This window comes from Staurois parvus, unplaced genomic scaffold, assembly GCF_062004578.1.
Source record: "Staurois parvus isolate SC_StPar_1 unplaced genomic scaffold, SC_StPar_1.0 ptg000380l, whole genome shotgun sequence".
Taxonomy (NCBI): domain Eukaryota; kingdom Metazoa; phylum Chordata; class Amphibia; order Anura; family Ranidae; genus Staurois; species Staurois parvus.
The window spans coordinates 2,735,734-2,761,614 of record NW_028318176.1 but is presented as its reverse complement, the minus strand read 5'-3'; the positions used below and the strand labels follow the sequence as shown (position 1 = coordinate 2,761,614).

At 47.7% G+C, this 25,881-nt stretch overlaps 2 protein-coding genes across 3 annotated transcripts in view; both read right to left on the bottom strand.

Annotated features, from left to right (window-relative positions):
• LOC149456026 (uncharacterized) overlaps positions 1 to 25,881 on the bottom strand; it is a 106,168-nt gene that overhangs the window by 59,126 nt on the left and 21,161 nt on the right. The gene's annotated exons all lie outside the window — the stretch shown is intronic.
• Positions 1 to 25,881, bottom strand: part of LOC149456028 (uncharacterized) — a 31,594-nt gene that overhangs the window by 2,076 nt on the left and 3,637 nt on the right. Inside the window, exons 6-22 of the mRNA XM_089685643.1 lie at positions 24,588 to 24,682; positions 21,268 to 21,537; positions 21,036 to 21,181; positions 18,355 to 18,409; positions 17,254 to 17,356; positions 16,754 to 16,888; positions 16,496 to 16,667; positions 16,180 to 16,379; positions 15,961 to 16,087; positions 12,948 to 13,600; positions 5,662 to 5,677; positions 2,359 to 2,474; positions 2,121 to 2,255; positions 1,911 to 1,989; positions 1,595 to 1,794; positions 1,335 to 1,514; positions 743 to 881 (exon numbers count right to left, since the gene is read on the bottom strand). Coding sequence (XP_089541769.1) covers positions 743 to 881; positions 1,335 to 1,514; positions 1,595 to 1,794; positions 1,911 to 1,989; positions 2,121 to 2,255; positions 2,359 to 2,474; positions 5,662 to 5,677; positions 12,948 to 13,600; positions 15,961 to 16,087; positions 16,180 to 16,379; positions 16,496 to 16,667; positions 16,754 to 16,888; positions 17,254 to 17,356; positions 18,355 to 18,409; positions 21,036 to 21,181; positions 21,268 to 21,537; positions 24,588 to 24,682 — 2,821 coding nt within the window. The remainder of the gene's footprint in view (positions 1 to 742; positions 882 to 1,334; positions 1,515 to 1,594; positions 1,795 to 1,910; positions 1,990 to 2,120; positions 2,256 to 2,358; positions 2,475 to 5,661; positions 5,678 to 12,947; positions 13,601 to 15,960; positions 16,088 to 16,179; positions 16,380 to 16,495; positions 16,668 to 16,753; positions 16,889 to 17,253; positions 17,357 to 18,354; positions 18,410 to 21,035; positions 21,182 to 21,267; positions 21,538 to 24,587; positions 24,683 to 25,881) is intronic.

Genomic DNA, 25,881 nt, shown 5'->3' with positions numbered 1-25,881 from the left:
ATGTACAACATGGAGTATATAGTGCAGGGGTCAGGAGTGTGTAATGTACAACAGTCTATACAGTGCAGGGGTCATGACTATGTATCTTACAACATAGCGTACAGATTACAACAGTCAGGACAATGTCATGTACAACAATACATATGCAGTGTAGCAGTCAGAGCAGGGGTCAGGACCAGAGATAAGCCACGCATACTTGGTTTGGGTTTGGGTTGGGCTCTAGGCGGGTTCAGCAAACAGTACTAAAATTCTGGTGCCAGATCCAAACACCATTGAGGTCAGTGAGGGGATCTCCCTGGCAAAACCACCATGTCGATGAAAACCCAAAACTCAAGGACCTCTTCACCACAACCCTGGCCTGGTGGTTGTGGGGGTCTGCAGGCAGGGGGCTTATCAGAATCTTCAAGACCACTTTAACCAGAAGGGGGCTCTCAGATAATCCCTCAAAATATGAATGATTAAGGGGTATAGGAGTACCCATACTCTGTCATAGCGACTCAAGATGGAGGACATCTCCTAGGCCCTGCCTCTAAAACTAAACAAAGGGGCGGGATCTCCCAAGAGATGATATTGACCAGATATGGCCAATGGCCATATTTATTTAATGTCATTGGCCAGACTGGCCAAATATGGCCATATTTGGTCAGTGATGTCAAGCTACTTCTTGGAAAGTCCCCACCCTACTCTGGACCAATCAGTGAGCAGTATGGGTGGAGGAATGGATTTAGTGTTCATGGCCCACCTGTGCTGATCTCTGTAGGAGTGTCCTCCTCTATAAATATTCGTATTATTCCATCCTCCTCCATAGACTGCCGATCATCCCTTCCATACGGCTCTTCTTCTACTTCCACCTCGTGTTTTATTCCGGTTAGATCTTCACCCTAAACCAAGAGAAGGATCGAAAATAACATCTGTAAAATATAAGCTGGAATAATGTGAGACCACATAGACAAATGGCATCTTGTAGGGTCTATAGGCCGGGCCTGATTTACTGACATATACGGGAGTGCAGGTGGGCACCGATGCTACATAACTGAGCAAATATATAGAAGAATATACATTGTATCATAGAGGAACAAAAGGGAATGAAAGCCTCATTAGTTAGAGGGCCAAACCACATGACTAGGTGGGATCTCACCATAAATGATGGACATTAGTTTACCATCAGCTACATAGGTTCTTGGATGAGGATTGTCCATTCACATATGAGAAGACTATCCAGTTGTGTCCTCATGTTTTATCTCCACTTTTAGATTTGTCTCATAAAGCCTCGTCATCTCCTCTTATCAGAATGTTGAGTCTCTTCCACATTGTAGAAGCTCCTGAACACCAACCTGATTATGGTAGCTGTAAGGACGGGGACATCTCTCTAGTGGGTGCCTGGTATTAGGTGACTCCATCATATCCTTGTGTCCTTCTGAAAACTCCTCCATAACTCCATATTCCTCATCCTCCTCTTTATACTCTTCTTTAACAACAATGTTATAATCCCCGAGGTTTCCACACTGAGTACTCTGAATATAAATCGAAACATTTTTTGTAACAAACATGCTTGTGTATAAATCACAACTATCAGTGATTGTTCCTCATCTACCTGATGATGGTGAAGGATGGTGTGACCTTCCGGTGTGGAATCCCGGGAATACAGAGGACGGGGACATCTCTCTGGTGGGTTCCCATGACTGGATCCATCTACCTGATGATGGTGAGGGATGGTGTGACCTTCCTGTGTGGAATCCCGGGAATACAGAGGACGGGGACATCTCTCTAGTGGGTTCCCATGACTGGATCCATCTGTAGGAAACACACACACTGACTGAATCCATTGTTTCTATGTGTTTATCAGATGATGGGGCATCTAGCTGGAGCCTCCGTACTGCTCTCTCCTTTCCAATAAAGTCTCCTCTTACCTGGTGATGTGAGGGGCGGCTGATTGTCCATCATGACGTCCTTGTAGAGGTCCTTGTGTCCTTCTAAATACTCCCACTCCTACATGGAGAAATAGACAGTGACACCCTGACACCTTATAGGAACCTGACACACACAATGATACAGTCACCATCCACACATATCCCTTGTCTGTTACTGGAGAATGTCCCAGAATTCCCAGCACCGCTCACCTCTCCTGTCAGCAGCTCCGTCATCTTGTTGATGATTTGCCGAATCTTCTGCCTGTTGTTGTCCTTAAATTTTAGGGAGCGATATCGAGGAACTTTGATGGTCATATGGTCCCCATACTTCACAAGAGGAAGACTCTGTAGAAAAACCAATAGTGATGTCATGTGACCTCCCAGAATCCTCCTCACCTCTCTGGTCAGGTCTATGTGATGTCATGTGACCTCCCAGAATCCTTCTCACCTCTCCGGTCAGCAGGTAGATGATCTCCAGGGTGAACTTTAGTATCCTCTCAGTCATGTGACTCCGGTCCTCCTCCATCCTCATTGGTCTATACAGGTCTCCTTGTAGACGGGTAACTTTGGAAAATTAAAGTAAGAATTATTTGGATGGCATTGGTCATACAATAATAGTATGTGGCTGTGGGGGAGGGGATAATAGGAGGGTTGCTGTACATTTAAGAACTATGGCCCCCATGGGAACACATTTAGTCTGGACAGTTCAGCTACATTTTTGAGGTCCTGGGACCTTCTTGACCTGTCGGATCCGAATTTCCGATCTCTTTGTTGGGTTTGGTTCCATCTGGACAACATCTCTCGTTCAGGTCTTGTCAACTCTTTTCTACCTTTAACTCTCCATCCATCCACCACCACCAGCCACTACCGCATTCTCTGCCCGTGCCAATTTGTGATGATTACCACTGTTCAGTTATCTATCCCCAATTACCATCCCATTTCTGCCACCACATTCAACACTTTCCTCTTTTGACTCTCTGAAGCCCACCTATCCACCTCTCCCCGGACCCCATTCCCTCACACCTACTCTGGTCATCCTTTCGCTCTATTCTTTGCTAACTCATCTTCAATCTCACCCTCTTTACTGGCAGCTTCCCCCAACCCTCTACAACAGTATCTGCTCAACTTCGTACTGAAAAAGCCCTCACTGGACCCACCAGCCTGCATGACTTAAGATCTGTATCCTTGTTCCCATTTACCTCCAAAGTCCTAACATACCTAGCTACTAAGTCCCTTTATTGTTATCTCTCGTCTTGATGACTGCAACTCCCTCCTCATTGGCCAACCTCTGTACAGACTACCCCCCTTTAGTCTATCATGCATGTTACAAGACCCATCCACCTTACCAACCGCTCAGTGTCCTCCACCCCTCTCTGATAATCCCTCCTCTGGCCTCTATTCAATGTCCTCCACTCCTCTCTGCCAATCCTTCCATCGGCTTCCAGTCAGTGTCCTCCACCCCTCTCTGCAAATCCCTCCATTGGCTTCCATTCAGTGCCCCCCTCCTCCCCCCTCTGCTAATCCCTTCATTGGCTTCCATTCAGTGCCCCCCCCCCCCCCTACTACCAATCCTTCCACTGGCCTCCATTCAGTGTACTCCACCCCTCTCTACCAATCCTTCCACTGGCCTCCATTCAGTGTCCTCCACCCCTCTCTGCCAATCCTTCCACTGGCCTCCATTCAGTGTCCTCCACCCCTCTCTGCCAATCCCTCCACTGGCCTCCATTCAGTGTCCTCCAACCCTCTCTTCCAGTCCCTCCACTGGCCTCCATTCATTGTCCTCCACCCCTCTCTGCCAATCCCTCCACTGACCTCCATTCAGTGTCCTCCACCCCTTTCTTCCAACCCTTCTACGGACCTCCATTCAGTGTCCTCCACCCCTCTCTGGCCATCCTCCAACTGGCCTCCATTCAATGTCCTCCACCCCCTCTCTTCCAACCCTTCTACGGACCTCCATTCAGTGTCCTCCACCCCTTTCTGCCAATCCCTCCATTGACTTCCATTCAGTGTCCTCCACCCCTCTCTGACCATCCCTCGACTGGTCTCCATTCAATGTCCTCCACCCCTCTCTGCCAATCCCTCCACTGCTGTCCAGTCAGTGTCCTCCAAGCCTCTCTGCCAATCCCTCCACTGGCCTCCATTCTGTGTCCTCCACCCCTCTCTGCCAATCCCTCCACTGGCCTCCATTCAGTGTCCTTCACCCTTCTCTGCCAATCCCTCCACTGGCTCACATTCAGTGTCCTCCACCCCTCTCTACCAATCCCTCCACTGGCCTCCATTCAGTGTCCTCCACCCCTCTCTGCCAATCCCTCCACCGGTGTCCATTCAGTGTCCTCCACCCCTCTCTAACATTTGGTTCACTGGCCTCTGGTCAGCCAATCAATAAAATTTAAAATACTAACAACAACAGACAAAGCCACCCCCAACTCTGCCCTAAACAACCTCATCTGAAAATATCACCCAAACTGTCCTCTTCGCTCCTCCAAACACCTCCTGCTCTTTACCTCCCTCACCACCTCCTCCCGTGCTCTCCTCTAGGACTTCTCCAGAGTATCTCCCATCCTCTGGAACTCCCTACCCCAATCTGTCTGGCTATCCCCTATTCTGTCTTTAGGCGATATCTGAAAACTCATCTCTACAGGGAAGCCTCTTCAAGATGGCAACTGAATTTTACTTTCTCCTTTCATCCCCCTTACAGCTGCTCCTATTTATATCGCCTCCCCTTCACTTTAGATTGTAAGCTTCAAGGATCGGGGCCCTCAAAACCCTTTTGTATTGTGCCAGTACCCTCTGCCTTTATGTTGTAAAGTGCAGCACAAACTATAAATCCTGGATAATAATATATAAATCTTTTATAAAATAATAACACACTAAGCCTGCGATATTTATGTATAAATTATTCTTCAGAACATTTACTACAAATGACATTCTTCCCATGTTACTCTTGTAGAACAAAGACGATGTCCAATAATCAGGTAAGCCCCACCCCCAATACAGGTCATATAATGGGTCAGTATAGACTGAGGCGGTGAGAAGGTGATTGGTGGGAAAGGTGACATCTCCACAATGAGGGAAATGTTCCGGCCCCGGAAGTGGGGGAATGTTCTGCCCCTGAAGGGGTTAATCTGGGTTCCCACACTATATATGTGTGTATCATCATCTGCTGGAGATAAAAAACGTCACAGTGACTATGGAGGAAGAGGACGGACGCAACGGTGGGGGAAGAGGACGGACGCAACGGCGAGGAAAGAGGATGGACACGATGGCGGGGGAAGAGGACCGGCGCGATGGCGGGGGAAGAGGACCGGCGCGATGGCGGGGGAAGAGGACCGGCGCGATGGTGGGGGAAGAGGATGGGGGCGACGGCGGAGGAAGAGGACGGGCGCGACGCTGGAGGAAGAGGACGGACGCGACGCTGAAGGAAGAGGATGGATGCGACGCTGAAGGAAGAGGACGGATGCGACGCTGAAGGAAGAGGACGGACGCGACGCCGAAGGAAGAGGACGGACGCGACGCTGGAGGAAGAGGACGGACGCGACGGTGAAGGAAGAGGACGGGCGCGACGGTGGAGGAAGAGAACGGGCGTGACGGTGGAGGAAGAGGACGGGCGCGACGGTGGAGGAAGAGGACAGGCGTGACGGTGGAGGAAGAGGATGGAGGCTACAATGGAGAAAAAGGACGAACGTGACGATGAAGAGGACAGACATGACGGGGGGTTACTGGATGTAAATACAATATAAGATCTTATTACCTCCTCTGCTGCCACTTCCAGCAATGTCTCTTCTCTACTTCCTCCTGACTCACCTCTCACCCGTAACTTCCCATTTATACCTGACATCACTTCCTGTCTACCATAGAGACTTCCTGTCTGGGTAGAAGTGAGACCCCCACCTTGTGGAGGTCAGAGAAACTCTAGTCCCGAGAACCGTCTCGTAGTTCGTCTCATGAGCATAGTCTTGTGCTGGGGTCATTTCCAGGTCAGCCAGGGGGATATATATATTATGAGTGGCGCAGATCCATAACTGGCCTGACTGTTTGATCCCAAGTTCCATTCCCTGATAGGCACATGGCGGCCAGGCACACAGTGTTTCCCAATCACTCGAATCATTGAACATGCTTTGCATCTCTTGGATAGGGCGAGCCTAGGGATTCTCCGATGAACTTCAGACAGGTAGTAGAGGACACTAATGCTCTTAAAGGCACCTCTTGTTGAAGACAAAATTAAAATAAGGACTCCTCAACAGGAATATAGTCCTGAGTATACTGGAAGTTAATCGAATCTCCCAAAGAAAGTTCCTAGGTCCACCCAGGCTACAGGCTACGTTTGGGTCCCTGGATATTGAGCAGGAAGACTGGTCCCCAGACGACACCGAGGAAGAATGGGACTGGGGGGACACTACAGAGGACCTAGGCTCACTGAAAGTCCCGTAAGAAAGTTTCCACACACCAGACTCAGCTGGACTTTCTCACAGGACAGAGCCTGCCCAGGTGCCACCTCAGGCCCAGCCTAGATTTTCCTGCACCTTGACCTAGGACCAGGGCCAACAATTCAGCCTTAAAGAAATGGATCCATTGGTCCCCACAGTCCTGTGTGCAACTGTGGCAGACAAGGAGAGGCTTTCCAGGTTGTACCGTTACCGAGGATGGCTTTAGTGTGGGGATTGGACTATCCTTATGTCCCCCAGGACATTATGGATATCATAGAAGACTCCAGACAACAAGGGGAAAAAGATTTAATCTGGGACTATTTACATGTCCCCAAGCATTTACGGGGGCCTTACCTGAAAGAGGCTTGGAATCGATTTCAGGACATGCAGCAGGAAAAGAACAGGGGCTGGGCCATCTACAAGGACCTGGGTGGTGGTCATCAAGGCTGGACAGCCAAGGTTGAGCTATTCTGTAGGTGCCCAGAGATCTGATGATACCATGATTCAATTGTCCAGCCCCTGTAAACACAGCTAAAATGGCTGACGCAGGATTCCAGCCCAGCAGGTCTTGCTGTCCACTGCTTGCGGACTAGGCCCGGACTCTAGTCCTTTGATAATTCCCAGATATGCTCGTCTGGGGAAGTTGATAGGAGACCGACTAGTCTCCCTATTTCATTAGGAGGGGCTCCTACTTAAGTTCTTATTGAGGACTCTTTTGAAAAAAAAAACAAGAACGACATTTTTTTTTCCTGAAATCTGCTGAAGTACCTTACAGTTTATTTAGTTAGCCAGAGTCAGGAAGAAAGAGGCGGCGCCCACTAAGTGCACTATAAAAGCTTTTTAGTGGATGAAAAGTGTAGTAATGCAGGCCACTCACAAAGCATTAGTAGGTTGTAAATTAATAGGTATCCACTGTAGTGAAGGAATATGAAGCTTCTGGATGGATGGTGATCACCGGCATCTGGTGATGGTGCTGGTGGCTTCCAGCACGTCCACCTAGTTCCGGGATTCGAGGCGTCACTTGCGGTCACGTAATGGCGGGGATTGGTGCGCGTTCTAAGCATGCATGCTCCCTCATCAGGCCGTCAAAAACGTTTATACTGCACTTGGAAGGCACCGCCTCTCTTTTCCTGATCTTCCACAGGGCCTCTCTAGCTCGTCATTGGCCGGCTGCCTCCATTCCATGGTGCATCAGAATTACCTATAGGACTCTTTCTAAGGACATTTTATTTGTATATTTATTGCAGTATTTTGTTCATGATTTATTTTCCCTAATTCATTCATCATTGATTATATACTTGGCTTCCCCTCTAAAGATGTGCATGCACACGAAATGTGTAAGGAGGAGCCAATTACGCCGTGACATCACGCCGCCGGAGCTGCGGTGGCCATCTTTGATTGTGGACGGTTAGTCCTGACATCTCATCTCATTTTATATTTCTGATCCGTTGGTTTTATACTTTCATCCCTTAATAAATTAATTTATACTTACTATACTACACTATGGGCATTTCCTTGTTTTACTCCCTGGCGGAGTATTAATTTTCAGAAGCCCAGTTAAAGACACAGATCCATCCCAGTACCCAGAGAGGGAATCTCCTGCATATCCAGGAAGCAGCACCCACTCAACACTTAAGGGGATCTCTGGCTGTCTTGGATCATCACTAAAGCCCCGGAATCCTTTGACATACTACCTACCCTTCAGAGGGAAGTCACCCCATCACCTGGCCCATACCAAGGACACCTAGCTATATATTTACATGTGCATTTAAATTGCGCGTCTGGTGAGTGCGCAATTTTTCCACAACTATTTGCACAAGCACAGGTTTACCAGTAAAGCAGGCACTTCAGAGCACTACAGTCAGCTTTGAACTTTACATCATTTATTGTCCATTCATGAACTTTATTTAGTATCTTTTTGACTAGTTGGTTCTTCATGAGTACTTTTATTATTATTATCTAGCGCTGCACCACTACTGAACTGTTTATTGAGGTTTTATCTTGGTTACCTTTGTGCATAGCTGCTCCCCTTCTCTCTAACGCGCTCACATATTTTTATCTTTAGATTATATACTTACTATACTATTGTATGCAACATCTATCTCCTTACCCCGTCTCGGAGAGCACCAAATATCCCACTTGCCTTTCTTTCTGTTTAGAGTCCGGGCCATGTTGTTCTTTTGTTTGTCTTCTCTTCCCACTGATCTGCACATGCTCCAGGACGGCTCTCTTTCCCTGATCGGGGACAAAAAAACTCTACTGGTAATATGGAGGCTTTCTCTTAAAGGGGAGATACGCCATAGTTATTTGCACGTTTTCATATGTCGCAAGATGTTTCTCCATTGCTCTTCCACTATTAACTACAGGGAGCTGAAGTTAGGATGTATATACACTATATTGTCCCAAGTATTGTCCCTGCCCCCCCATATATATACCATATTGCCCCAAGTATTGTCCCTGCCCCCCGTATATACACTATATTGCCCCAAGTATTGTCCCCGCCCCATATATACACTATATTGCTCCAAGTATTTTTCCCGCCCCCCGTATATACACCAAATTGGCCCAAGTATTGTCCCCGCCCCCCGTATATACACTATATTGCCCCAAGTATTGTCCCCTCCCCCCGTATATACACCATATTGCCCCAAGTATTGTCCCCGCCCCCATATATATATACACTATATTGCCCAAAGTATTGTCCGCTCCCCCCGTATATACACTATATTGCCCCAAGTATTGTCCCCCCCCTATATACACTATATTGCCCCAAGTATTGTCCCCCCCCCCCCGTATATACACTATTTGCCCCAAGTATTGTCCCCGCCCCGTATATACACTATATTACGGGGCGCCACTATTTGCCCCAAGTATTGTCCCCGCCCCCCGTATATACACTATATTGCTCCAAGTATTGTCCCTGCCCCCCGTATATACACTATATTGCCCCAAGTATTGTCCCTGCCCCCCCCGTATATACACTATATTGCCATATTGCCCCAAGTATTGTCCCCGCCCCCTGTATATACACTATATTGCCCCAGCTATTGTCCACGCACCCCCCCATATATACACTATATTGCTCCAAGTATTGTCCCTGCTCCCCGTATATACACTATATTGCCCCAAGTATTGTCCCTGCCCCCCCCGTATATACACTATATTGCCCCAAGTATTGTCCCCGCCCCCCCGTATATACACTATATTGCCCCAAGTATTGGACCTTTCCACGCACATGATCATTAATAGCCTCCCAGTCTTAGTCCGTAGAGTTCAATACATACACACACACACACACACTATATTGCCCCAAGTATTGGGCCACCGGCCTTCCCACGCAGGGTTCGTAGTCCTAGTCCGTAGGGTTCAATATTGAGTTGGCCCCGCCCTTTCCACACACATGACCTTTAATGGCCTCCCAGTCTTAGTCCGTAGGGTTCAATATTGAGTTGGCCCTGCCATTTGCAGCTATAACAGCTTCAACTCTTCTGGGAAGGCCGTCCACAAGGTTTAGGAGGGTGTCTATGGGAAGGTTGGACCATTCTTCCAGAAGCACATTTGTCAGGTCAGGCACTGATGTTGGGGGAGGAGGCCTGGCTCGCAGTCTCCACTCTAATTCATCCCAAAGGTGTTCTATGGGGTTGAGGTCAGGACTCTGTGCAGGCCAGGGGTTGTTGTGGTATGGGGTTGTTTTTCAGGGGTTGGGAATGGGAGCTCAGTGACTCCAAGCGTGGTCCCGTGATAGGTGGTCACCTGTGCAATAAGTCCATCTGTGACATTTCCTGGCTACTAAATATTCCACGCTCAACTGTTAGTGGGATTATAACAAAGTGGAAGCAACTGGGAACAACAGCAACTCAGCCACCAAGTGGTAGGCCACGTCACATGACAGAGCAGGGTCAGCGCATGCTGAATCACACAGTGCGTAGAAATTGCCAACTGTCTGCAGAGTCAATAGCTAAAGACCTCCAAACTTGGTGTGGCCTTCAGAAGAGCACAACAACAGTGTGTAGAGAGCTTCATGGAATGGGTTTCCATGGCCGAGCAGCTGCATCCAAGCCTTTCATCACCAAGTGCAATGCAAAGCGGCGGATGCTGTGGTGTAAAGCACGCCACCACTGGACTTTATAGAGCACAGGAGATATGTTCTCTGAAGTGATCAATCACGCTTCTCTGTCTGGCAATCCGATGGACGTGTCTGGGTTTGGCGGTGGCCAGGAGAACAGTACTTGCCTGACTGCATTGTGCCAAGTGTAAAGTTTGGTGGAGGGGGGATTATGGTGTGGGGTTGTTTTTCAGGGGTTGGGCTTGGCCCCCTAGTTCCAGTGAAGAGAACTCTTAAGGCGAAATTTTGGACAATTTCATGCCCCAACTTTGTGGGAAGAGTTTGGGGATGGCCCCTTCCTGTTCCAACATGACTGCGCACCAGTGCACAAAGCAAGGTCCATAAAGACATGGAGGAGCCAGTTTGGGGAGGAGGAACCTGACTGGCCTGCACAGAGTCCTGACCTCAACCCCATAGAACACCTTTGGGATGAATTAGAGCGGAGACTGCGAGCCAGGCCTCCTCCCCCGACATCAGTGCCTGACCTGACAAATGTGCTTCTGGAAGAATGGTCCAACCTTCCCATAGACACCCTCCTAAACCTTGTGGACGGCCTTCACAGAAGAGTTGAGGTTGTTATAGCTGCAAAGGGTGGGGCCAACCCAATATTGAAGCCTACGGACTAAGACTGGGGGGTCATTAAAGGTCATGTGCATGGAAAGGCTGGCCAACCAATACTTGGGGTAATATAATGTATATACGGGGGGGCGGGGACAATACTTGGGGCAATATAGTGTACATGTACGTTGCCGTGCCTGCACCTGCTGCCCACTTTACCGTGTATTTACTGTGAGCGGGTCAACAAGTGGTTTATACACCGATCCTGAGAACCATTAGCACCTCAAAACGCATCGATGAGGTTTCCATTTGGTGCGAGACGAAGAAATAAAGAAATAGTTTCTATTTGAAGAAGTCTTCCTTATATACTCACCTGTGAGGTTGTTGGATACCTAGACGGGTTCTTGCCACCTTAGAGATGTTTGTATATGAAGTTGAATTATCACCTCTGGGTGGAGGATTAGAAAATTTTGTTTTCTTTAATGGTTGAACTGGATTGACTTTTGCCTTTTTGCAACCAGACAAAACTATGGAACCATATATGGATTTTTTTCCTGAAATTTTTATTCTTCTGTAGGAACTACTACCCCGATACCGAGGTCTTCCAATGTATTTCATCTTCTTCCTCTTCTCCTTCTTCCTAGTGCACCAGAGGACCTCCAGATAAAGGAACCTCCCCTTTACGGCCTGGGCTCATTTGTGGCTATAATCCTCTGATAGAATGAAGCTACTCGGTAACATCCATTGGAACAGTTCTTAGTTGGCTACATACCAGGATATGGCACCAACTGTAACGCTTTTCGGCATAGTTTGGGTAAGGCCTCAGCCGAAACGTGTTAGCATGTTAGTGCCGTATCGTGGTATGTAGCCAATTAAGAATTGTTCCAATGGATGTTACCAACATGCTAACACGTTTCGGCTGAGGCCTTACCAACACTATGCTGAAACGCGTTAGCAGTTGGTATCATCCATTGGAACAATTCTTAATTGGCTACACACCAGGATATGGCACCAGCTTCGAACGTGTTTCAGCTTAGTTTGAGTAAGGCCTCAGCCGAAACGTGTTAGAATGTTAGTACCGTATCCTGGTATATAGCTAATTAAGAATTGTTCCAATGGATGTTACCAACGATCATTTTTTCAAAAAGAATATGGGCATAGGCCATGACCTGGAAGGAACAGAAGTTTTGTCTGTTATATAGGGTGAACTTTACGGTTGACCGATTTTTGAAATCATTGATGGCACCGTTGGATTACTAAGCGAACGAGATTTTCGGATGAAAAATCGTTCGGAATTTGACCCATGTATGGCCTGCATAACATACGGTTGGTTCAATAAGCTTGTGTTCATCATGGTCTACTCTATTCAGGGGGGTAGATGAGTACGACTTCTCAAATATTTGTACAAAGCCATGGATGACCAAAGGAACGAAGGGACCGACTTAAAAAAAAGTTGGACAAATTGTGGCCACAATTTAATGAACACATTGTTTTCCTATGATCGGCAGATCGATCTTGTAGTTATATTTTCCCTGAAATACCCCCATCAGGAAATAGAGTGCAATACTGCATTATGGCCACTAAATGGAGCCAATGATCACAGGAAACTAAATATGACCAACATTGATCAAGGCTGGGCAAACACTAGTCACATTCCGTTCTTTCGTTTTTAAAAAACAGATCTCTGAGTGTTTGTGAAATCTCCCACCACAAAATGTACTCAGCCAATGACAGGTGAGGACGCCATTTTTATTCTTCTCCTGCCATCAATGGCCAACCCAGTCCCACACTTCATCCACGTCTTTTGGTGACCTCCTTATGAACTGTTTCTTCCATGATGAAGATCAGCCATGGAGTATATCTGAGGTGTATATCAGGGTGTGCTTCTTCCCCACATGAGAGCTGGGATGTCCAGCAACATTCATCTAGAAGACATTTCCGCACTCAAGGCACTAATACACCTCCAGGGTTTCTGTGGGATCTCTTATGTCCAGTAAGATGGGACTTCTGTGAAAAACATTTCCCGCACTCAAGACAGGAATACGGCTTCTCCCCCGTGTGAGTCCTCTGATGTCTGTAAAGATCGCACCTCTGTAAAAAACATTTCCTGCACTCAGAACAGGAATAAGGCCTCTCCCCCTTGTGAGACTTCACATGTTTAGCTAGAGAAGATCTATGAAGAAAACATTTCCCACACTCTGGACAGCGTAAGGCCTTCTTACTGGAATGCGAAATCTCATGTGTGTAAAGACAGGACTTCTTTGAAAAACATTTCCCGCACTCTGGGCAGGAATACGGCTTCTCACCCGTGTGGGATTTTAGATGTCTGACAAGTACTGATTTCCCTGAATAACATTTCCCACACTCAGGACAGGGAAACCTTTTGTCTGTTGGAAGGGCGGCCCGGTCCCGCACAGTCTGAGGTTCCTCAGGATACGAGGAATCCGATGGTCCATCTACACTGGGTGGTGCCGGATGGACATTGGAGGGAGTCGGGTTTTCTCCTGGACTATACTGTGTGATGTCCTCATCTTCTACTTTCCAGTCTGGAGACAAAGTGAGACAATCCTCGGAGGTTTTCCTCATCTCCTGGCCATGGACTAAAATACAAAGACAAAGAGAATTACTAGACAGGAGCCGATTGGTTCCCCCAAACCAGGACTCCGCCCACATTAGGCAGCTTGGTCTCTGAGGAGCTTACAAATTCCACCCTCAAGGTACAGGCCATTTATTAAGTATTCAGACCCCTTCCCTTATGTCATTGTGATGTTGTAGCTGAATACTACAGTTGGTTAAACTCATGAAGGTCCAATGAGAGTCCTTCAGGTTTTACAAACTCCAAATGAGCCTCCACTCTGCCATAAAGCCCATATCGGAGGAGGGTTCCAGTGATGGTCGTCCTTCTGAAACTTTCTCCCATCTCCACACAGGATCTTTCTCCCATCTCCACACAGGAGCTCGGTCAGTGACCATCGGGTTCTTGGTCACCTCTCTTACTAGGGTCCTTCTCTCCCCCGATTGCTCAGTCTGGCCAGGTGACCAGCTCTTGGAAGAGTCCTGGTTGTGCCAAACGTCTGCCATTTATGATTTATGAAGGCCGCTGTGCTCCTGGGAACCTTCAGGGCAGCAGTAGCCTTCCTCAGATCTTGCAGTAATCCTGTCTCTGAGATCTGCAGGCACTTCCTTCAACCTCATGGCCTTTGCTCTGATACAGTATGCATTGTCAGCTGGGAGGTGTTTTATAGAGAGGGGTGTGGCCTTTCGAAGTCATGTCCAATCAATTTATTTTCCCTCAGGTGGCCTCCAATCGAGTGTTGCTGCAAAGGGTCTGAATACTTTATGATCTGTATTATGTGTATATATAGCAGTAGGGGGAGGGGGGAGGAGGAGTATGTAATGTACAGCATAGAGTATATAGTGCAGGGGTCAGGAGTATGTAATGTACAGCATAGAGTATATAGTGCAGGGGTCAGGAGTATGTAATGTACAACACGGAGTGTATAGTGCAGGGGTCAGGAGTATGTAATGTACAACACAGAGTATATAGTGCAGGGGTCAGAAGTATGTAATGTACAACACGGAGTATATAGTGCAGGGGTCAGGAGTATGTAATGTACAACACAGAGTATATAGTGCAGGGGTCAGGAGTATGTAATGTACAACACGGAGTATATAGTGCAGGGGTCAGGAGTATGTAATGTACAACACACACAGTTTATACAGTGCAGGGGTCAGGAGTATGTAATGTACAACACGGAGTATATAGTGCAGGGGTCAGGAGTATGTAATGAATGTACTACATGGAGTATACAGTGCAGGGGTCAGGAGTATGTAATGTACAACATGGAGTATATAGTGCAGGGGTCAGGAGTATGTAATGTACAACATAGAGTATATAGTGCAGGGGTCAGGGGTATGTAATGTACTACATTTTAAGGCATTGTCCAGCATATTGTAACCAGACTTTTTTGTGGCATTGGCGCAGTAAAGGCTCCTTTCTGGCAACGCCATCATGCAGCTCATTTTTGTTCAAGCATTTTGTTCTTTAAAACAACACCACAGTCTTTTGCCAGAGCATCCTGTATTTCTGGATTTTTCTTTGTATTCCAAACAATACTTTTGGAAGTTGTGGCTGCAATCTTTCTTAATGTACCTGACCTTGGCTTGGTATCAAGAGATCCCCAAACTTTCCATCTTGATAAAGTCCTATGACCTTGTTACGCAGGTCTTTTGACAGTTCTTTTCCGCTCCCCATGGCTCAGTATCTAGCCTGCTCAGTGCATCCACGTGAGAGCCAACAAACTCATTGACTATTTACACACACAGACACTGATTCAAAAAGCCACAGATGTGGGACATTAACCCTTTAATTGCCATAGTAACCCCTGTGTGTCCCCTTGTGTGTCTGTTCCAAGGCCGGACATTCCAGGGGAGGAAAACTGTTGATCCGGGGTTGGGAAACTTCTGATCCAGGCGGTGGAGACTTCTGATCTGGGGGGGTGGAGACTTCTGATCCGGGGGGGTGGAGACTTCTGATCCGGGGGGCGGAGACTTCTGATCCGGGGGGGGTGGAGACTTCTGATTGGGGCCATTTAGGGGATTTCTGTTATCACTGGGATTTAAAAAGGAGCCGAACAACCATGTGACCATAAATGGCATCATATCATCACTAGACTAGTTTTTTTGGCAGGATCAGTCAATATCAACGTCACCATTTCTACCGGGGTGTGCAAACTCTTCAGCACCAGGAGGCTGAACCCCAGAACCTCCATAAATCTAGTCAAGAGACACAAATTGTGTCTGCAGCACAGAGAAGGAAGATTATGCGAGAGAGATCTACCGGATGGGGATGCAGCTCTGAAATGTGACCACCACCAACGTATTACTGGCTGACAGCCCTACTCTGGACCAATCAGTGAGCAGTATAGGTGGAGGAATGGATTCAGCAATAATGACCCACCTGAAGTAGCATCCTCTATGATTATCCTCATTATTCCATCCTCCTCCATAGACTGCTGACCATCCCTCACATACACCTCTTCTTCTTCTGATTTCACCTCAACTTTTATATCTGTCAGAACTTCACCCTAAACCAAGAGAAGGAGAGAAAATATCTTGTAGGGTTCATACATCATTTCCACAAGTCACTTTTGTGTTCTAAATACTCTGTACCACTGACCTTGTAATGGTGAGGGATGGTGTGACGTTCCTGTGTGGAATCCCGAGAATAGAGAGGATGGGGACATCTCTCTGGTGGGTTCCCATGACTGGATCCATCTACCTGATGATGGTGAGGGATGGTGTGACGATCCTGTGTGGAATCCCGCGAATACAGAGGACGGGGACATCTCTCTGGTGGGTTCCCATGACTGGATCCATCTGTAGGAAACACACACACTGACTGAATCCATTGTTTCTATGTATTTATCAGATGATGGGGGATCTAGGTGGAGCCTCCGTACTGCTCTCTCCTTTCCAATAAAGTCTCCTCTTACCCGGTGATGTGAGCGGCGGCTCATTGTCCATAATGACGTCCTTGTAGAGTTCCTTGTGTCCTTTCTGGTGGTCCTCCATCATGACGTCCTTGTACAGGTCCTTGTGTTCTTCTAAATACTCCCACTCCTCCATGGAGAAATAGACAGTGACATCCTGACACCTTATAGGAACCTGACGCACACAATGATACAGTCACCATCCAGACACATCCCTTGTCTGTTACTGGAGAATGTTTCAGAATTCCTGGCACCGCTCACCTCTCCTGTCAGCAGCTCCATCATCTTCTTGGCGACTTCCAAAATGTTCCTGATGTTGCGTCTCCTAGGAGTCAAGGAGCGAGGTGGAGGCAACGTGATGGTCATATAATAACCTGGCTTCACAGGAGGAATAATCTGTTCAATAAAATTATTAAGAGATAAGAGTGACGTCATGTGACCTCCCAGAATCCTCCTCACCTCTCCAGTCAGGTCTGTGTGATGTCATGTGACCTCCCAGAATCCATCTCACCTCTCCGGTCAGGTCTGTGTTTTATTAATAGAGATGAGAGTGATGTCATGTGACCTCCCAGAATCCTCCTCACCTCTATGGTCAGGTCTGTGTGATGTCATGTGACCTCCCAGAATCCTCCTCACCTCTCCGGTCAGGTCTGTGTTTTATTAATAGAGATAAGAGTGATGTCATGTGACCTCCCAGAATCCTCCTCACCTCTCCGGTCAAGTCTGTGTGATGTCATGTGACCTCCCAGAATCCTCCTCACCTCTCCGGTCAGCAGATAGATGATCTCCAGGGTGAGGTTTAATATCCTCTCAGTCATGTGACTCCAATCCTCCACCATCCTCATTGATGTGGTCATGTGATCTCTGTAGACGAGTAGTGGAGAATTATCTGGACTGTGTTGGTTGTACAATGTTAGGATGGGGATATAAGGGGTTAATAGTTGGGCTGCCCCACAGTGTGCATATGTGGAGGTTTATAAATCAAATTGAAAAGATTGGCAGAGAAAAAGGGGTTTGGTCAAAATTTTCGGTCAATGATATTATGAGCATTCCCTATGTGTACTCAGCTGCATGGATGGGAATTTGGTGGATACAGTTGGTTGGGTGGCAGTGACGCTGTTTCCGGGTTCGGTGTGAACACAAGTTCGGGTGAAATGTGTGCTCATCCCGAGTGAGGAGGAGGTATCTACCTTCATCTCACTTATGGGTAATCTCAGAACTCCTCATAGATGGGATGGGGATCTCCACCTCCTCCCCCATTATTGGCTGCTGACCAGAGTTATAGATTGTGCAGAGCATTATGGGTGAGCACCAAGTGACGGTGGAGGAAGAGGACGGGCGCGACGGTGGAGGAAGAAGACGGTCGCGACGGTGGAGGAAGAGGACGGACGCGACGGTGGAGGAAGAGGACGGACGCGACGGTGGAGGAAGAGGACGGGCGCGACGGTGGAGGAAGAAGACGGTCGCGACGGTGGAGGAAGAGGACGGTCGCGACGGTGGAGGAAGAGGACGGTCGCGACGGTGGAGGAAGAGGACGGACGCGACGGTGGAGGAAGAGGACGGACGCGACGGTGGAGGAAGAGGACGGACGCGACGGTGGAGGAAGAGGACGGACGCGACGGTGGAGGAAGAGGACGGACGCGACGGTGGAGGAAGAGGACTGGCGTGACGGTGGAGGAAGAGGACGGGCGTGACGGTGGAGGAAGAGGACGGGCGTGACGGTGGAGGAAGAGGACGGAGGTGACGGTGGAGGAAGAAGACGGACATGACGGTGGAGGAAGAGGACGGACATGATGATGGAGGAAGAGGATGTACATGATGGGGGGGTTACTGGGTGTAAATAGAAAATAAGATCTTATTACCTCCTCTGCTGCCACTTCCAGCAATGTCTCCTCTCTTTCTCCGGACTTGCCTCACCTGGAATTTCCTATTTATATCTGACATCACTTCCTGTCTACCATAGAGACTTCCTGTCTGGGTAGACGTAAGATCACCACCTTGTGGAGCTCAAAGGAACTGCAGCCCCGAGAACCGTCTGGTAGTGTGACCCCGGCCTTGTGCTGGGTGTGTATGGACTGTATGTCCTCATAGAGGGGTCACCTCCACTCCCACCAAAGGGGACAAAAATATATGACTGCCTAGTCCAGCCTTTCTCAGCCAGGGGTCCTCCAAAGGGTTCTATGGGTTCCTCCAAAGTGTTCTAGGGGTTCCTCCTGCAATGAACAATTTCTGTCTCTCAGTAACAACCAGGGGCGGACTGACCATTTGAAAACTCGGGGTCAGTAGGGGGCCCCATGACACCCCTGGTACCTTTTTCATAGGCTTTTTTGAGTTTGGGCATGGACACAGGGGCCCCATGATTCCCTATTGCCCGGGGGCCCCATGAGTTGTCAGTCCGCCCCTGGTAACAACTGACATCAATGACCTGTAAGGGGGGCAGTCTTCCCACTGATGACCATTTAAGAACGTCCTCCCACTGACCACTGATATAAGGGGGTCCTTCTCCCATTGGTCATCAATGTACGGGACCACTACAATGACCACTGATATAAGGGGGTCCTTCTCCTATCGGTCACCAATGTAAGGGACTGCTACACTGACCACTGATATAAGGGGGTCCTTCTCCCATTGGTCACCAATGTAAGGGACCGCTACACTGACCACTGATATAACTGGGTCCTTCTCCCATCGGTCACCAATGTAAGGGACCGCTACACTGACCACTGATATAAGGGGTCCTTGTCCCATTGGTCACCAATGTAAGGGACCGCTACACTGACCACTGATATAAGGGGGTCCTTCTCCCATTGGTCACCAGTGTAAGTGACCGCTACACTGACCACTGATATAAGGGGGCCCTTCTCTCATCGGTCACCAATGTAAGTGACCGCTACATTGACCACTGATATAAGTGGGTCCTTCTCCCATCGGTCACCAATGTAAGGGACCGCTACACTGACCACTGAAATAAGGGGGTCCTTCTCCCATTGGTCACCAATGTAAGGGACCGCTACACTGACCACTGATATAGGGGGTCCTTCTCCCATCGGTCACCAATGTAAGGGACCGCTACACTGACCACTGATATAAGGGGGTCCTTCTCCCATTGGTCACCAGTGTAAGTGACCGCTACACTGACCACTGATATAAGGGGGTCCTTCTCTCATCGGTCACCAATGTAAGTGACCACTGCCTGTAGGAGATGTAAGTTCAGTCTATGACATGCGTTGCAGAGAATTACGGCTGGTTCTTTTCCCTCAGTTCTTAAATTGGAGTCTAAGCTCCCAGGATGAAATTGTCCCCTTTGGAGACAGAGCGCTCCCCGCCTGGTACCAATGGATACCACGATTTGGATCCTCAGAAGTAAACAACAAGACCAGATCAGGACAACTTTGCTTCCTTTTTCCTGTAAACTTTTATTTCATCCTTTCGGACTCTCCCTTCCTCACTCTGAAGAGTTTTGGGTGACAAGGCCATTTTAAACAAGAAATGGGTCAAGGTTTGGCAGAGCCCTGTTGGCGGGAATTGATTTCTTGTTTAGAATACACTGGAGTTCTACTGCTGAAACCTTTGACAGTGGTGCCGGCCTTTACAGTCATAGTCACTTCCATGGGAAGGGGGACACGTGTGAACGAACGAGCTATATGGATGAGGCAAGTAGTAACTCGAAAGTGTGGCTTCCACTTGAGATTCTGGTAAATCCAAGGGATTCAAGCTGTCTGAAGTGTGGAGATCTCAGGGCAAATTTCCCCAGAGTCTGGATCCATTAGCTCAGTGGTGCCACCATCAGAATCGAACTATTCTGTACAAGGATGCAGGTCCTGCAAACCATGATGTGTTCTTAAGGTGACATGCAGCTACAGTTCTTGTAGTGTGGTCCGCAGGATTATGGTCAGTAGGTACGTAGTGCCATTGTGTTGGACAGATGGATCTCCTAATCCTTAGCCCTCTTTTGTTGACATAGAATCTTCTATCCTAGGGGTGTCAAACTGGTGGCCCTCTAGTTGTTGAGAAACTACAAGTCCCATCATGCTTCTAACTTTGGGAGTCATGCTTGTAACAGTAAATCTTGCAATGTCTCATAGGACTTGTAGTTTGGCAACAGCTGGAGGGCTGCCAGTTTGACATCCGTGCTCTAGTCTCATTATATATGGAACCCAACACCACCTTGCTGTCAGTGTAGAGATCGGCAATGTCCATCTCTGATGCAATAGGTTCGGCTAGCTCAACAACAAAGTTCTAATCTAGACATGGTGTGCTCAAAGTGTGGGACCTTTCCCAGGACAAATCTTATGTGGTGTTGTGGTAGCTATGGTTTATAAGTAGGAAGCAGATATTGCTTTGACAGACACATCAGAGAATATGCAAAGTTTTTGGCGTTGTACTTCCGTAGAAGGGACAGGAGCACATGGATGTGAAACACGCAGATCGGATAAAGCTGTCAGAGAATTTGTCCACTCTAACCGAGAGTTTCTTTTATCAAGGAGCAGTGGGGCATCCCAGGCAGATGTTTCAGAAGTCAAGTCTCTAAGCAGCACCTTACCTTGAATAGTGGCAGGGGATGCAAATCCTAATGGGTCATACAGACTATTCATCGTGGACAAGACACTTCTACGAGTGAAAGGTTTTCCCTCTGTGCTTATTTGGAAGGTAAAAGAATCTGATCTCAAGTCCCATAGAAGACCAAGACTGCGTTGTACAAGTAGAGTCTGTCCCAAAGTCTCCTAGACCATCAGAGTCATCTTGGGAAGGGAAGGTTTCCATTACTTCATTACTGTTGGAAGCAATCTTGTGAAGCCTGAGGTTGGAGCAGGCTAAGATTTGCTGTGCTCTTATTAGTAGACTCATTGGAAGGTAGAGATTTTAAACAGTCATCTACATAAAAGTCCTCTTCTATGAATTGTCTGGCATCTGAGCCATACTCAGGTTCACCCTCCTGAGGGAAACATCTAAGTGCATAGATAGCAACTGCAGGAGAAGGGCTGTTGCCATTGATGTGCACACTCACATGGTACTCAATGAAGTCTTTTGAGGGGTCATTATCTCTAAACCAAAGAAGTTCTCAAGAAGTTTTATCTTTCTGACAAGGAACCAATGGAACTTCTGATGGATGTCAACTCTGAAAGCAACAAAGCATAAGATCACCCCCGGATGTTGAGGTCTGGGCCTGTCAACAGGACAATGTTTAGGGAGACGCCCTTGAATTTGGCACTAGAGTCAAACACTACTCTGATCTGACCTGGCTTCCTGGTGTGGTATACTCCAGATGTATTGGTAGGTACCAGCGCTCCTCAGAGTCTTTAAGAGTGAAGGCTATCTCTGCATTCTAACAGTGATGGTGTGACCCTCCTGCGCTCCAAGTGTATATTTAAAAAATATTTTTAGATAAATCAAATAAATATGTGTGTAAATCCCAAAGGGAGCTGCTAGCATTAAATCATATACCAGTGATTAAGTAAATATAAAACATAAGGAATGCTGCGCTACATTCAAATCAAACAAAATGTGAATGTGGGATCCCAAAATATTAAATAAAAAAATGTGACAATGTTATCAATACAGGTCTATACGTGCTCACTGATAATAACATAAATCAAATAAATAGCTCAAAAACATGTGGAAACACAAAAAACAATATCTATATATATGTGCATAAACCAAAAATACACACATATATAATGTAATCACACGTGCCTATTGTGAAGTGAAAAATAACCATAATAATGGTACACACAAAGCTATATCTCAAAGTCCAAAATATAAATATTGTTGGTGAACCAAACAGTAAACGGTGCTTCCAAATTATACTGTTAGTGACCACAGGTGAAAACTCGTGCAGGTTTCTGGGTGTATACAGATCTGCGAATCCAACCACCATCTGAATTAGCCTCTCACCTCATCCCTTCGACCCTTGCGGATCAAAGAGCAGTAGTGGATCCCTCTCACAGATCCTCCAGGCACCAAAACACTCCAAAGACAGTTTTCTCAGAGTATAATATTCCCACTATGGCTCTTCTCCAGGAAAAGTTGTAATATCAATCTCTCAAAATGAGACAAAGGAATCCTCCCATAGTGTAGTATATTTAATTATACAATAGGAACATGTAGCATATTTACATTGAAACTTACGTAGCAGCCAGTCCAAGAAAAAACCTCATGCTTTCAGATGAGGATATATCTGTTGGGTGTACAGCTGAATGCACAGGTGTACCAAGATGGCCGCCACGCCGGAAATACGTCACCGCGTTAAGGCTTAGGGTTGCGAGGGTTCAGTCCTGTAGAAGCAGGACATGACATTGTGGAGGCAAAACTAGGATCAGTTCTTGTTCTATCTTGCTGGCTTACAAAGTCCACATGAACAGAGAAAGGGTTGGATGGGACATGATGTATTTGGAGCCATGTGTGGTCCACTGCTCTTGTATGTTATAGGGTTGAAAACTCTGGTTGTTTCAAGAAAAGCAAGTCCTTGTAAGTCCTCTTCGGCTTTGGCTACCTGAAGTTCCATCAGTAAGTCTGTTAGTTCCCTGAGTTTCTGATAGACCTTGTTAGGTATCTTAGGAACACTATCAATTCCTCCGAATGACGTTACTGATGAAGCACCAATCCTCCTAACACCAATGATGAGACACCAATCCTCCTACCTACACCAATCCTCCTCCCAACACCAATGATGAGGCACCAATCCTCCTCCTAACACCAATGATGGGTCACCAATTCTCCCCCCAACACCAATGATGGGTCACCAATCCTCCCCCTGACACAACTCCTCCTCCCATCACCAATGATAAGGCACCAATCCTCCCCCTGACACCAATGATGGGCCAGCAATCCTCCCCCCGACACCAATCCTCCTCCCAACACAAATGATGGGGCACAATCCTCCTCCCGCCACCAATGATGGGGCACCAATCCTCCCCCCGACAACAATGATGGGGCACAATCCTCCTCACGACACCAATGATGGGGCACCAATCCTCCCCCCGACACCAATAATGGGGCACAATCCTCCTCCAAACACCAATGATGGGGCACCAATCCTCTCCCCGAAATCAATGATGGGGCACAATCCTCCCGTCACCAATGATGGGGCACCAATCCTCCGTCCGACACCAATGATGAGGCACCAATCCTCCTCCCGACACCAAAGATGAGGCACCAATTCTCCCCCCGACACCAATGATGGGGCACAATCCTCCTCCCGACACCAATGATGGGCACCAATCCTCCCCCCGACACCAATGATGGGGAACCATCCTCCTCCCAACACCAATGATGAGGTACCAATCCTCCCCCCGACACCAATGATGGAGAACCAATCCTCCTCCCAACACCAATGATGGGGCACCAATCCTCCTCCCGACACCAATGATGGAGCACCAATCCTCTACTCAAAACCAATGATGGGGCACCAATCCTCCCCCCACTCCCGACACCAATGATGGGGAACCATCCTCCTCCCAACACCAATGATGAGGCACCAATCCTCCCCCCGACACCAATGATGGGGCACCAATCCTCCTCCTGACACCAATGATGGAGAACCAATCCTCCTCCCAACACCAATGATGGGGCACCAATCCTCCTCCCGACACCAATGATGGAGCACCAATCCTCTACCCAAAACCAATGATGGGACACCAATCCTCCTCTTGACACCAATGATGGGGCACCAATCCTCCCCCCACTCCCGACACCAATGATGGGGCACCAATCCTCCCCCCGACACCAATGATGGGACAATATTCCTCCTCCTATAGACCACAGTGCATTGTCTATTGCTTCTGCTGAGCCATACCATTCGTCAGTCTATCCCCGATCAGTCTAAGTCCAGTGTCTGGGTAGTTTATATTTATTGTCCTGAATCACCTGGCATAGTCAGCCGACTCGTTTCCGATCCATCTGATCAGGAGGTCCATCTCTTCACTGAAAGGTCTACGCCTCAGATCATGTTTTGGAGAGAAGATCGCCGGGCTCTGTGGCGGTCAGGGTGGTCATTAAACTTCTCAAGTTCCTTTGTGACTAACTAGCAAAGTCTACCGTGGCTTGCTTAGCCGACTGTGTAGTGATATGGTGAGAAGGTGACGTGCAATCTTACCTTTTAGGAGTCTCTGGTTTAACCCAGTCCCTGTCGTACCATTCTGACCTGAAGGCAGGACCCCAAGGATGATTTGTAGATTCTAGTTGGGCTTTCTGCATTTCCGAGAATACTTTGTATGAAATAATTATGCTGCAGCTGGCAATAAGTCAATGCTCACCAGCAATGTTGCCTGTAGGGGATGTAAGTTCAGTCCACAACATGTGCTGCAGAGAATTATGGCTGGTTTCCCTCAGTTATTAAAATGGAGTCTAAGCTCCCAGGATGCACCTGTTTCCTTTTCTAAGAACGAAGGATGATGGGAACTTTCATTAACTAAACAGTTTTTGGCTTCTGCAAAACAATGAATGTATCTTCTAGAGGCAGAATATAGATCTTTTTCCCATTGGTAATCAATGTAAGGGGATATAAGTGGGTCCTTTGCCCATCGGTCACCAATGTAAGGGACCACTTCACTGACCACTGACATAAGGGGGTCCTACTCCCATCGGTCACCAATGTAAGGGACCGCTTCACTGACCACTGACATAAGGGGGTCCTACTCCCATCAGTCACCAATGTAAGGGACCGCTACACTGACCACTGATATAAGGGGGTCCTTCTCCCATCGGTCACCAATGTAAGGGACTGCTACACTGACCACTGATATAAGGGGGTCCTTCTCCCATCGGTCACCAATGTTAGGGGACCGCTACACTGACCACTGATATAAGGGGATCTTTCTCCCATCGGTCACCAATGTAAGGGACCGCTACACTGACCACTGATATAAGGGGATCTTTCTCCCATCGGTCACCAATGTAAGGGACCGCTACACTGATCACTGATATTAGGGGGTCCTTCTCCCATCGGTCACCAATGTAAGGGACCGCTACACTGACCACTGATATAAGGGGGTCCTTCTCCCATCGGTCACCAATGTAAGGGACCACTACACTGACATAAGGGGGATGCAGACCCTGCCACTTTCCATTAGAACACAGAGTGCAGCGGGTGGTTATAGCGAACTAGATCCTCCCATTGGACACAGTGGAACAAGCAGCCATTTGTACAGAGCAGCGCAGGGTAGGAATCTGCAACAATCAGGTACAATCCCTGCGCTGTGCATTTATCACCCAGCACAAGGGGAGATTGTTTTTTCTCAACAAAAGTGTAGTTAGTTTTTAATATATTCATCAGCGCCATCCAGTGGTCATAATGACCTTTTTTTTTCTGAATCTACTCAATCAGGAACATTGTCACATTATGGCCACTAGATGGAGCTGATGATCATAGGAAATAAATTGTCATGGCT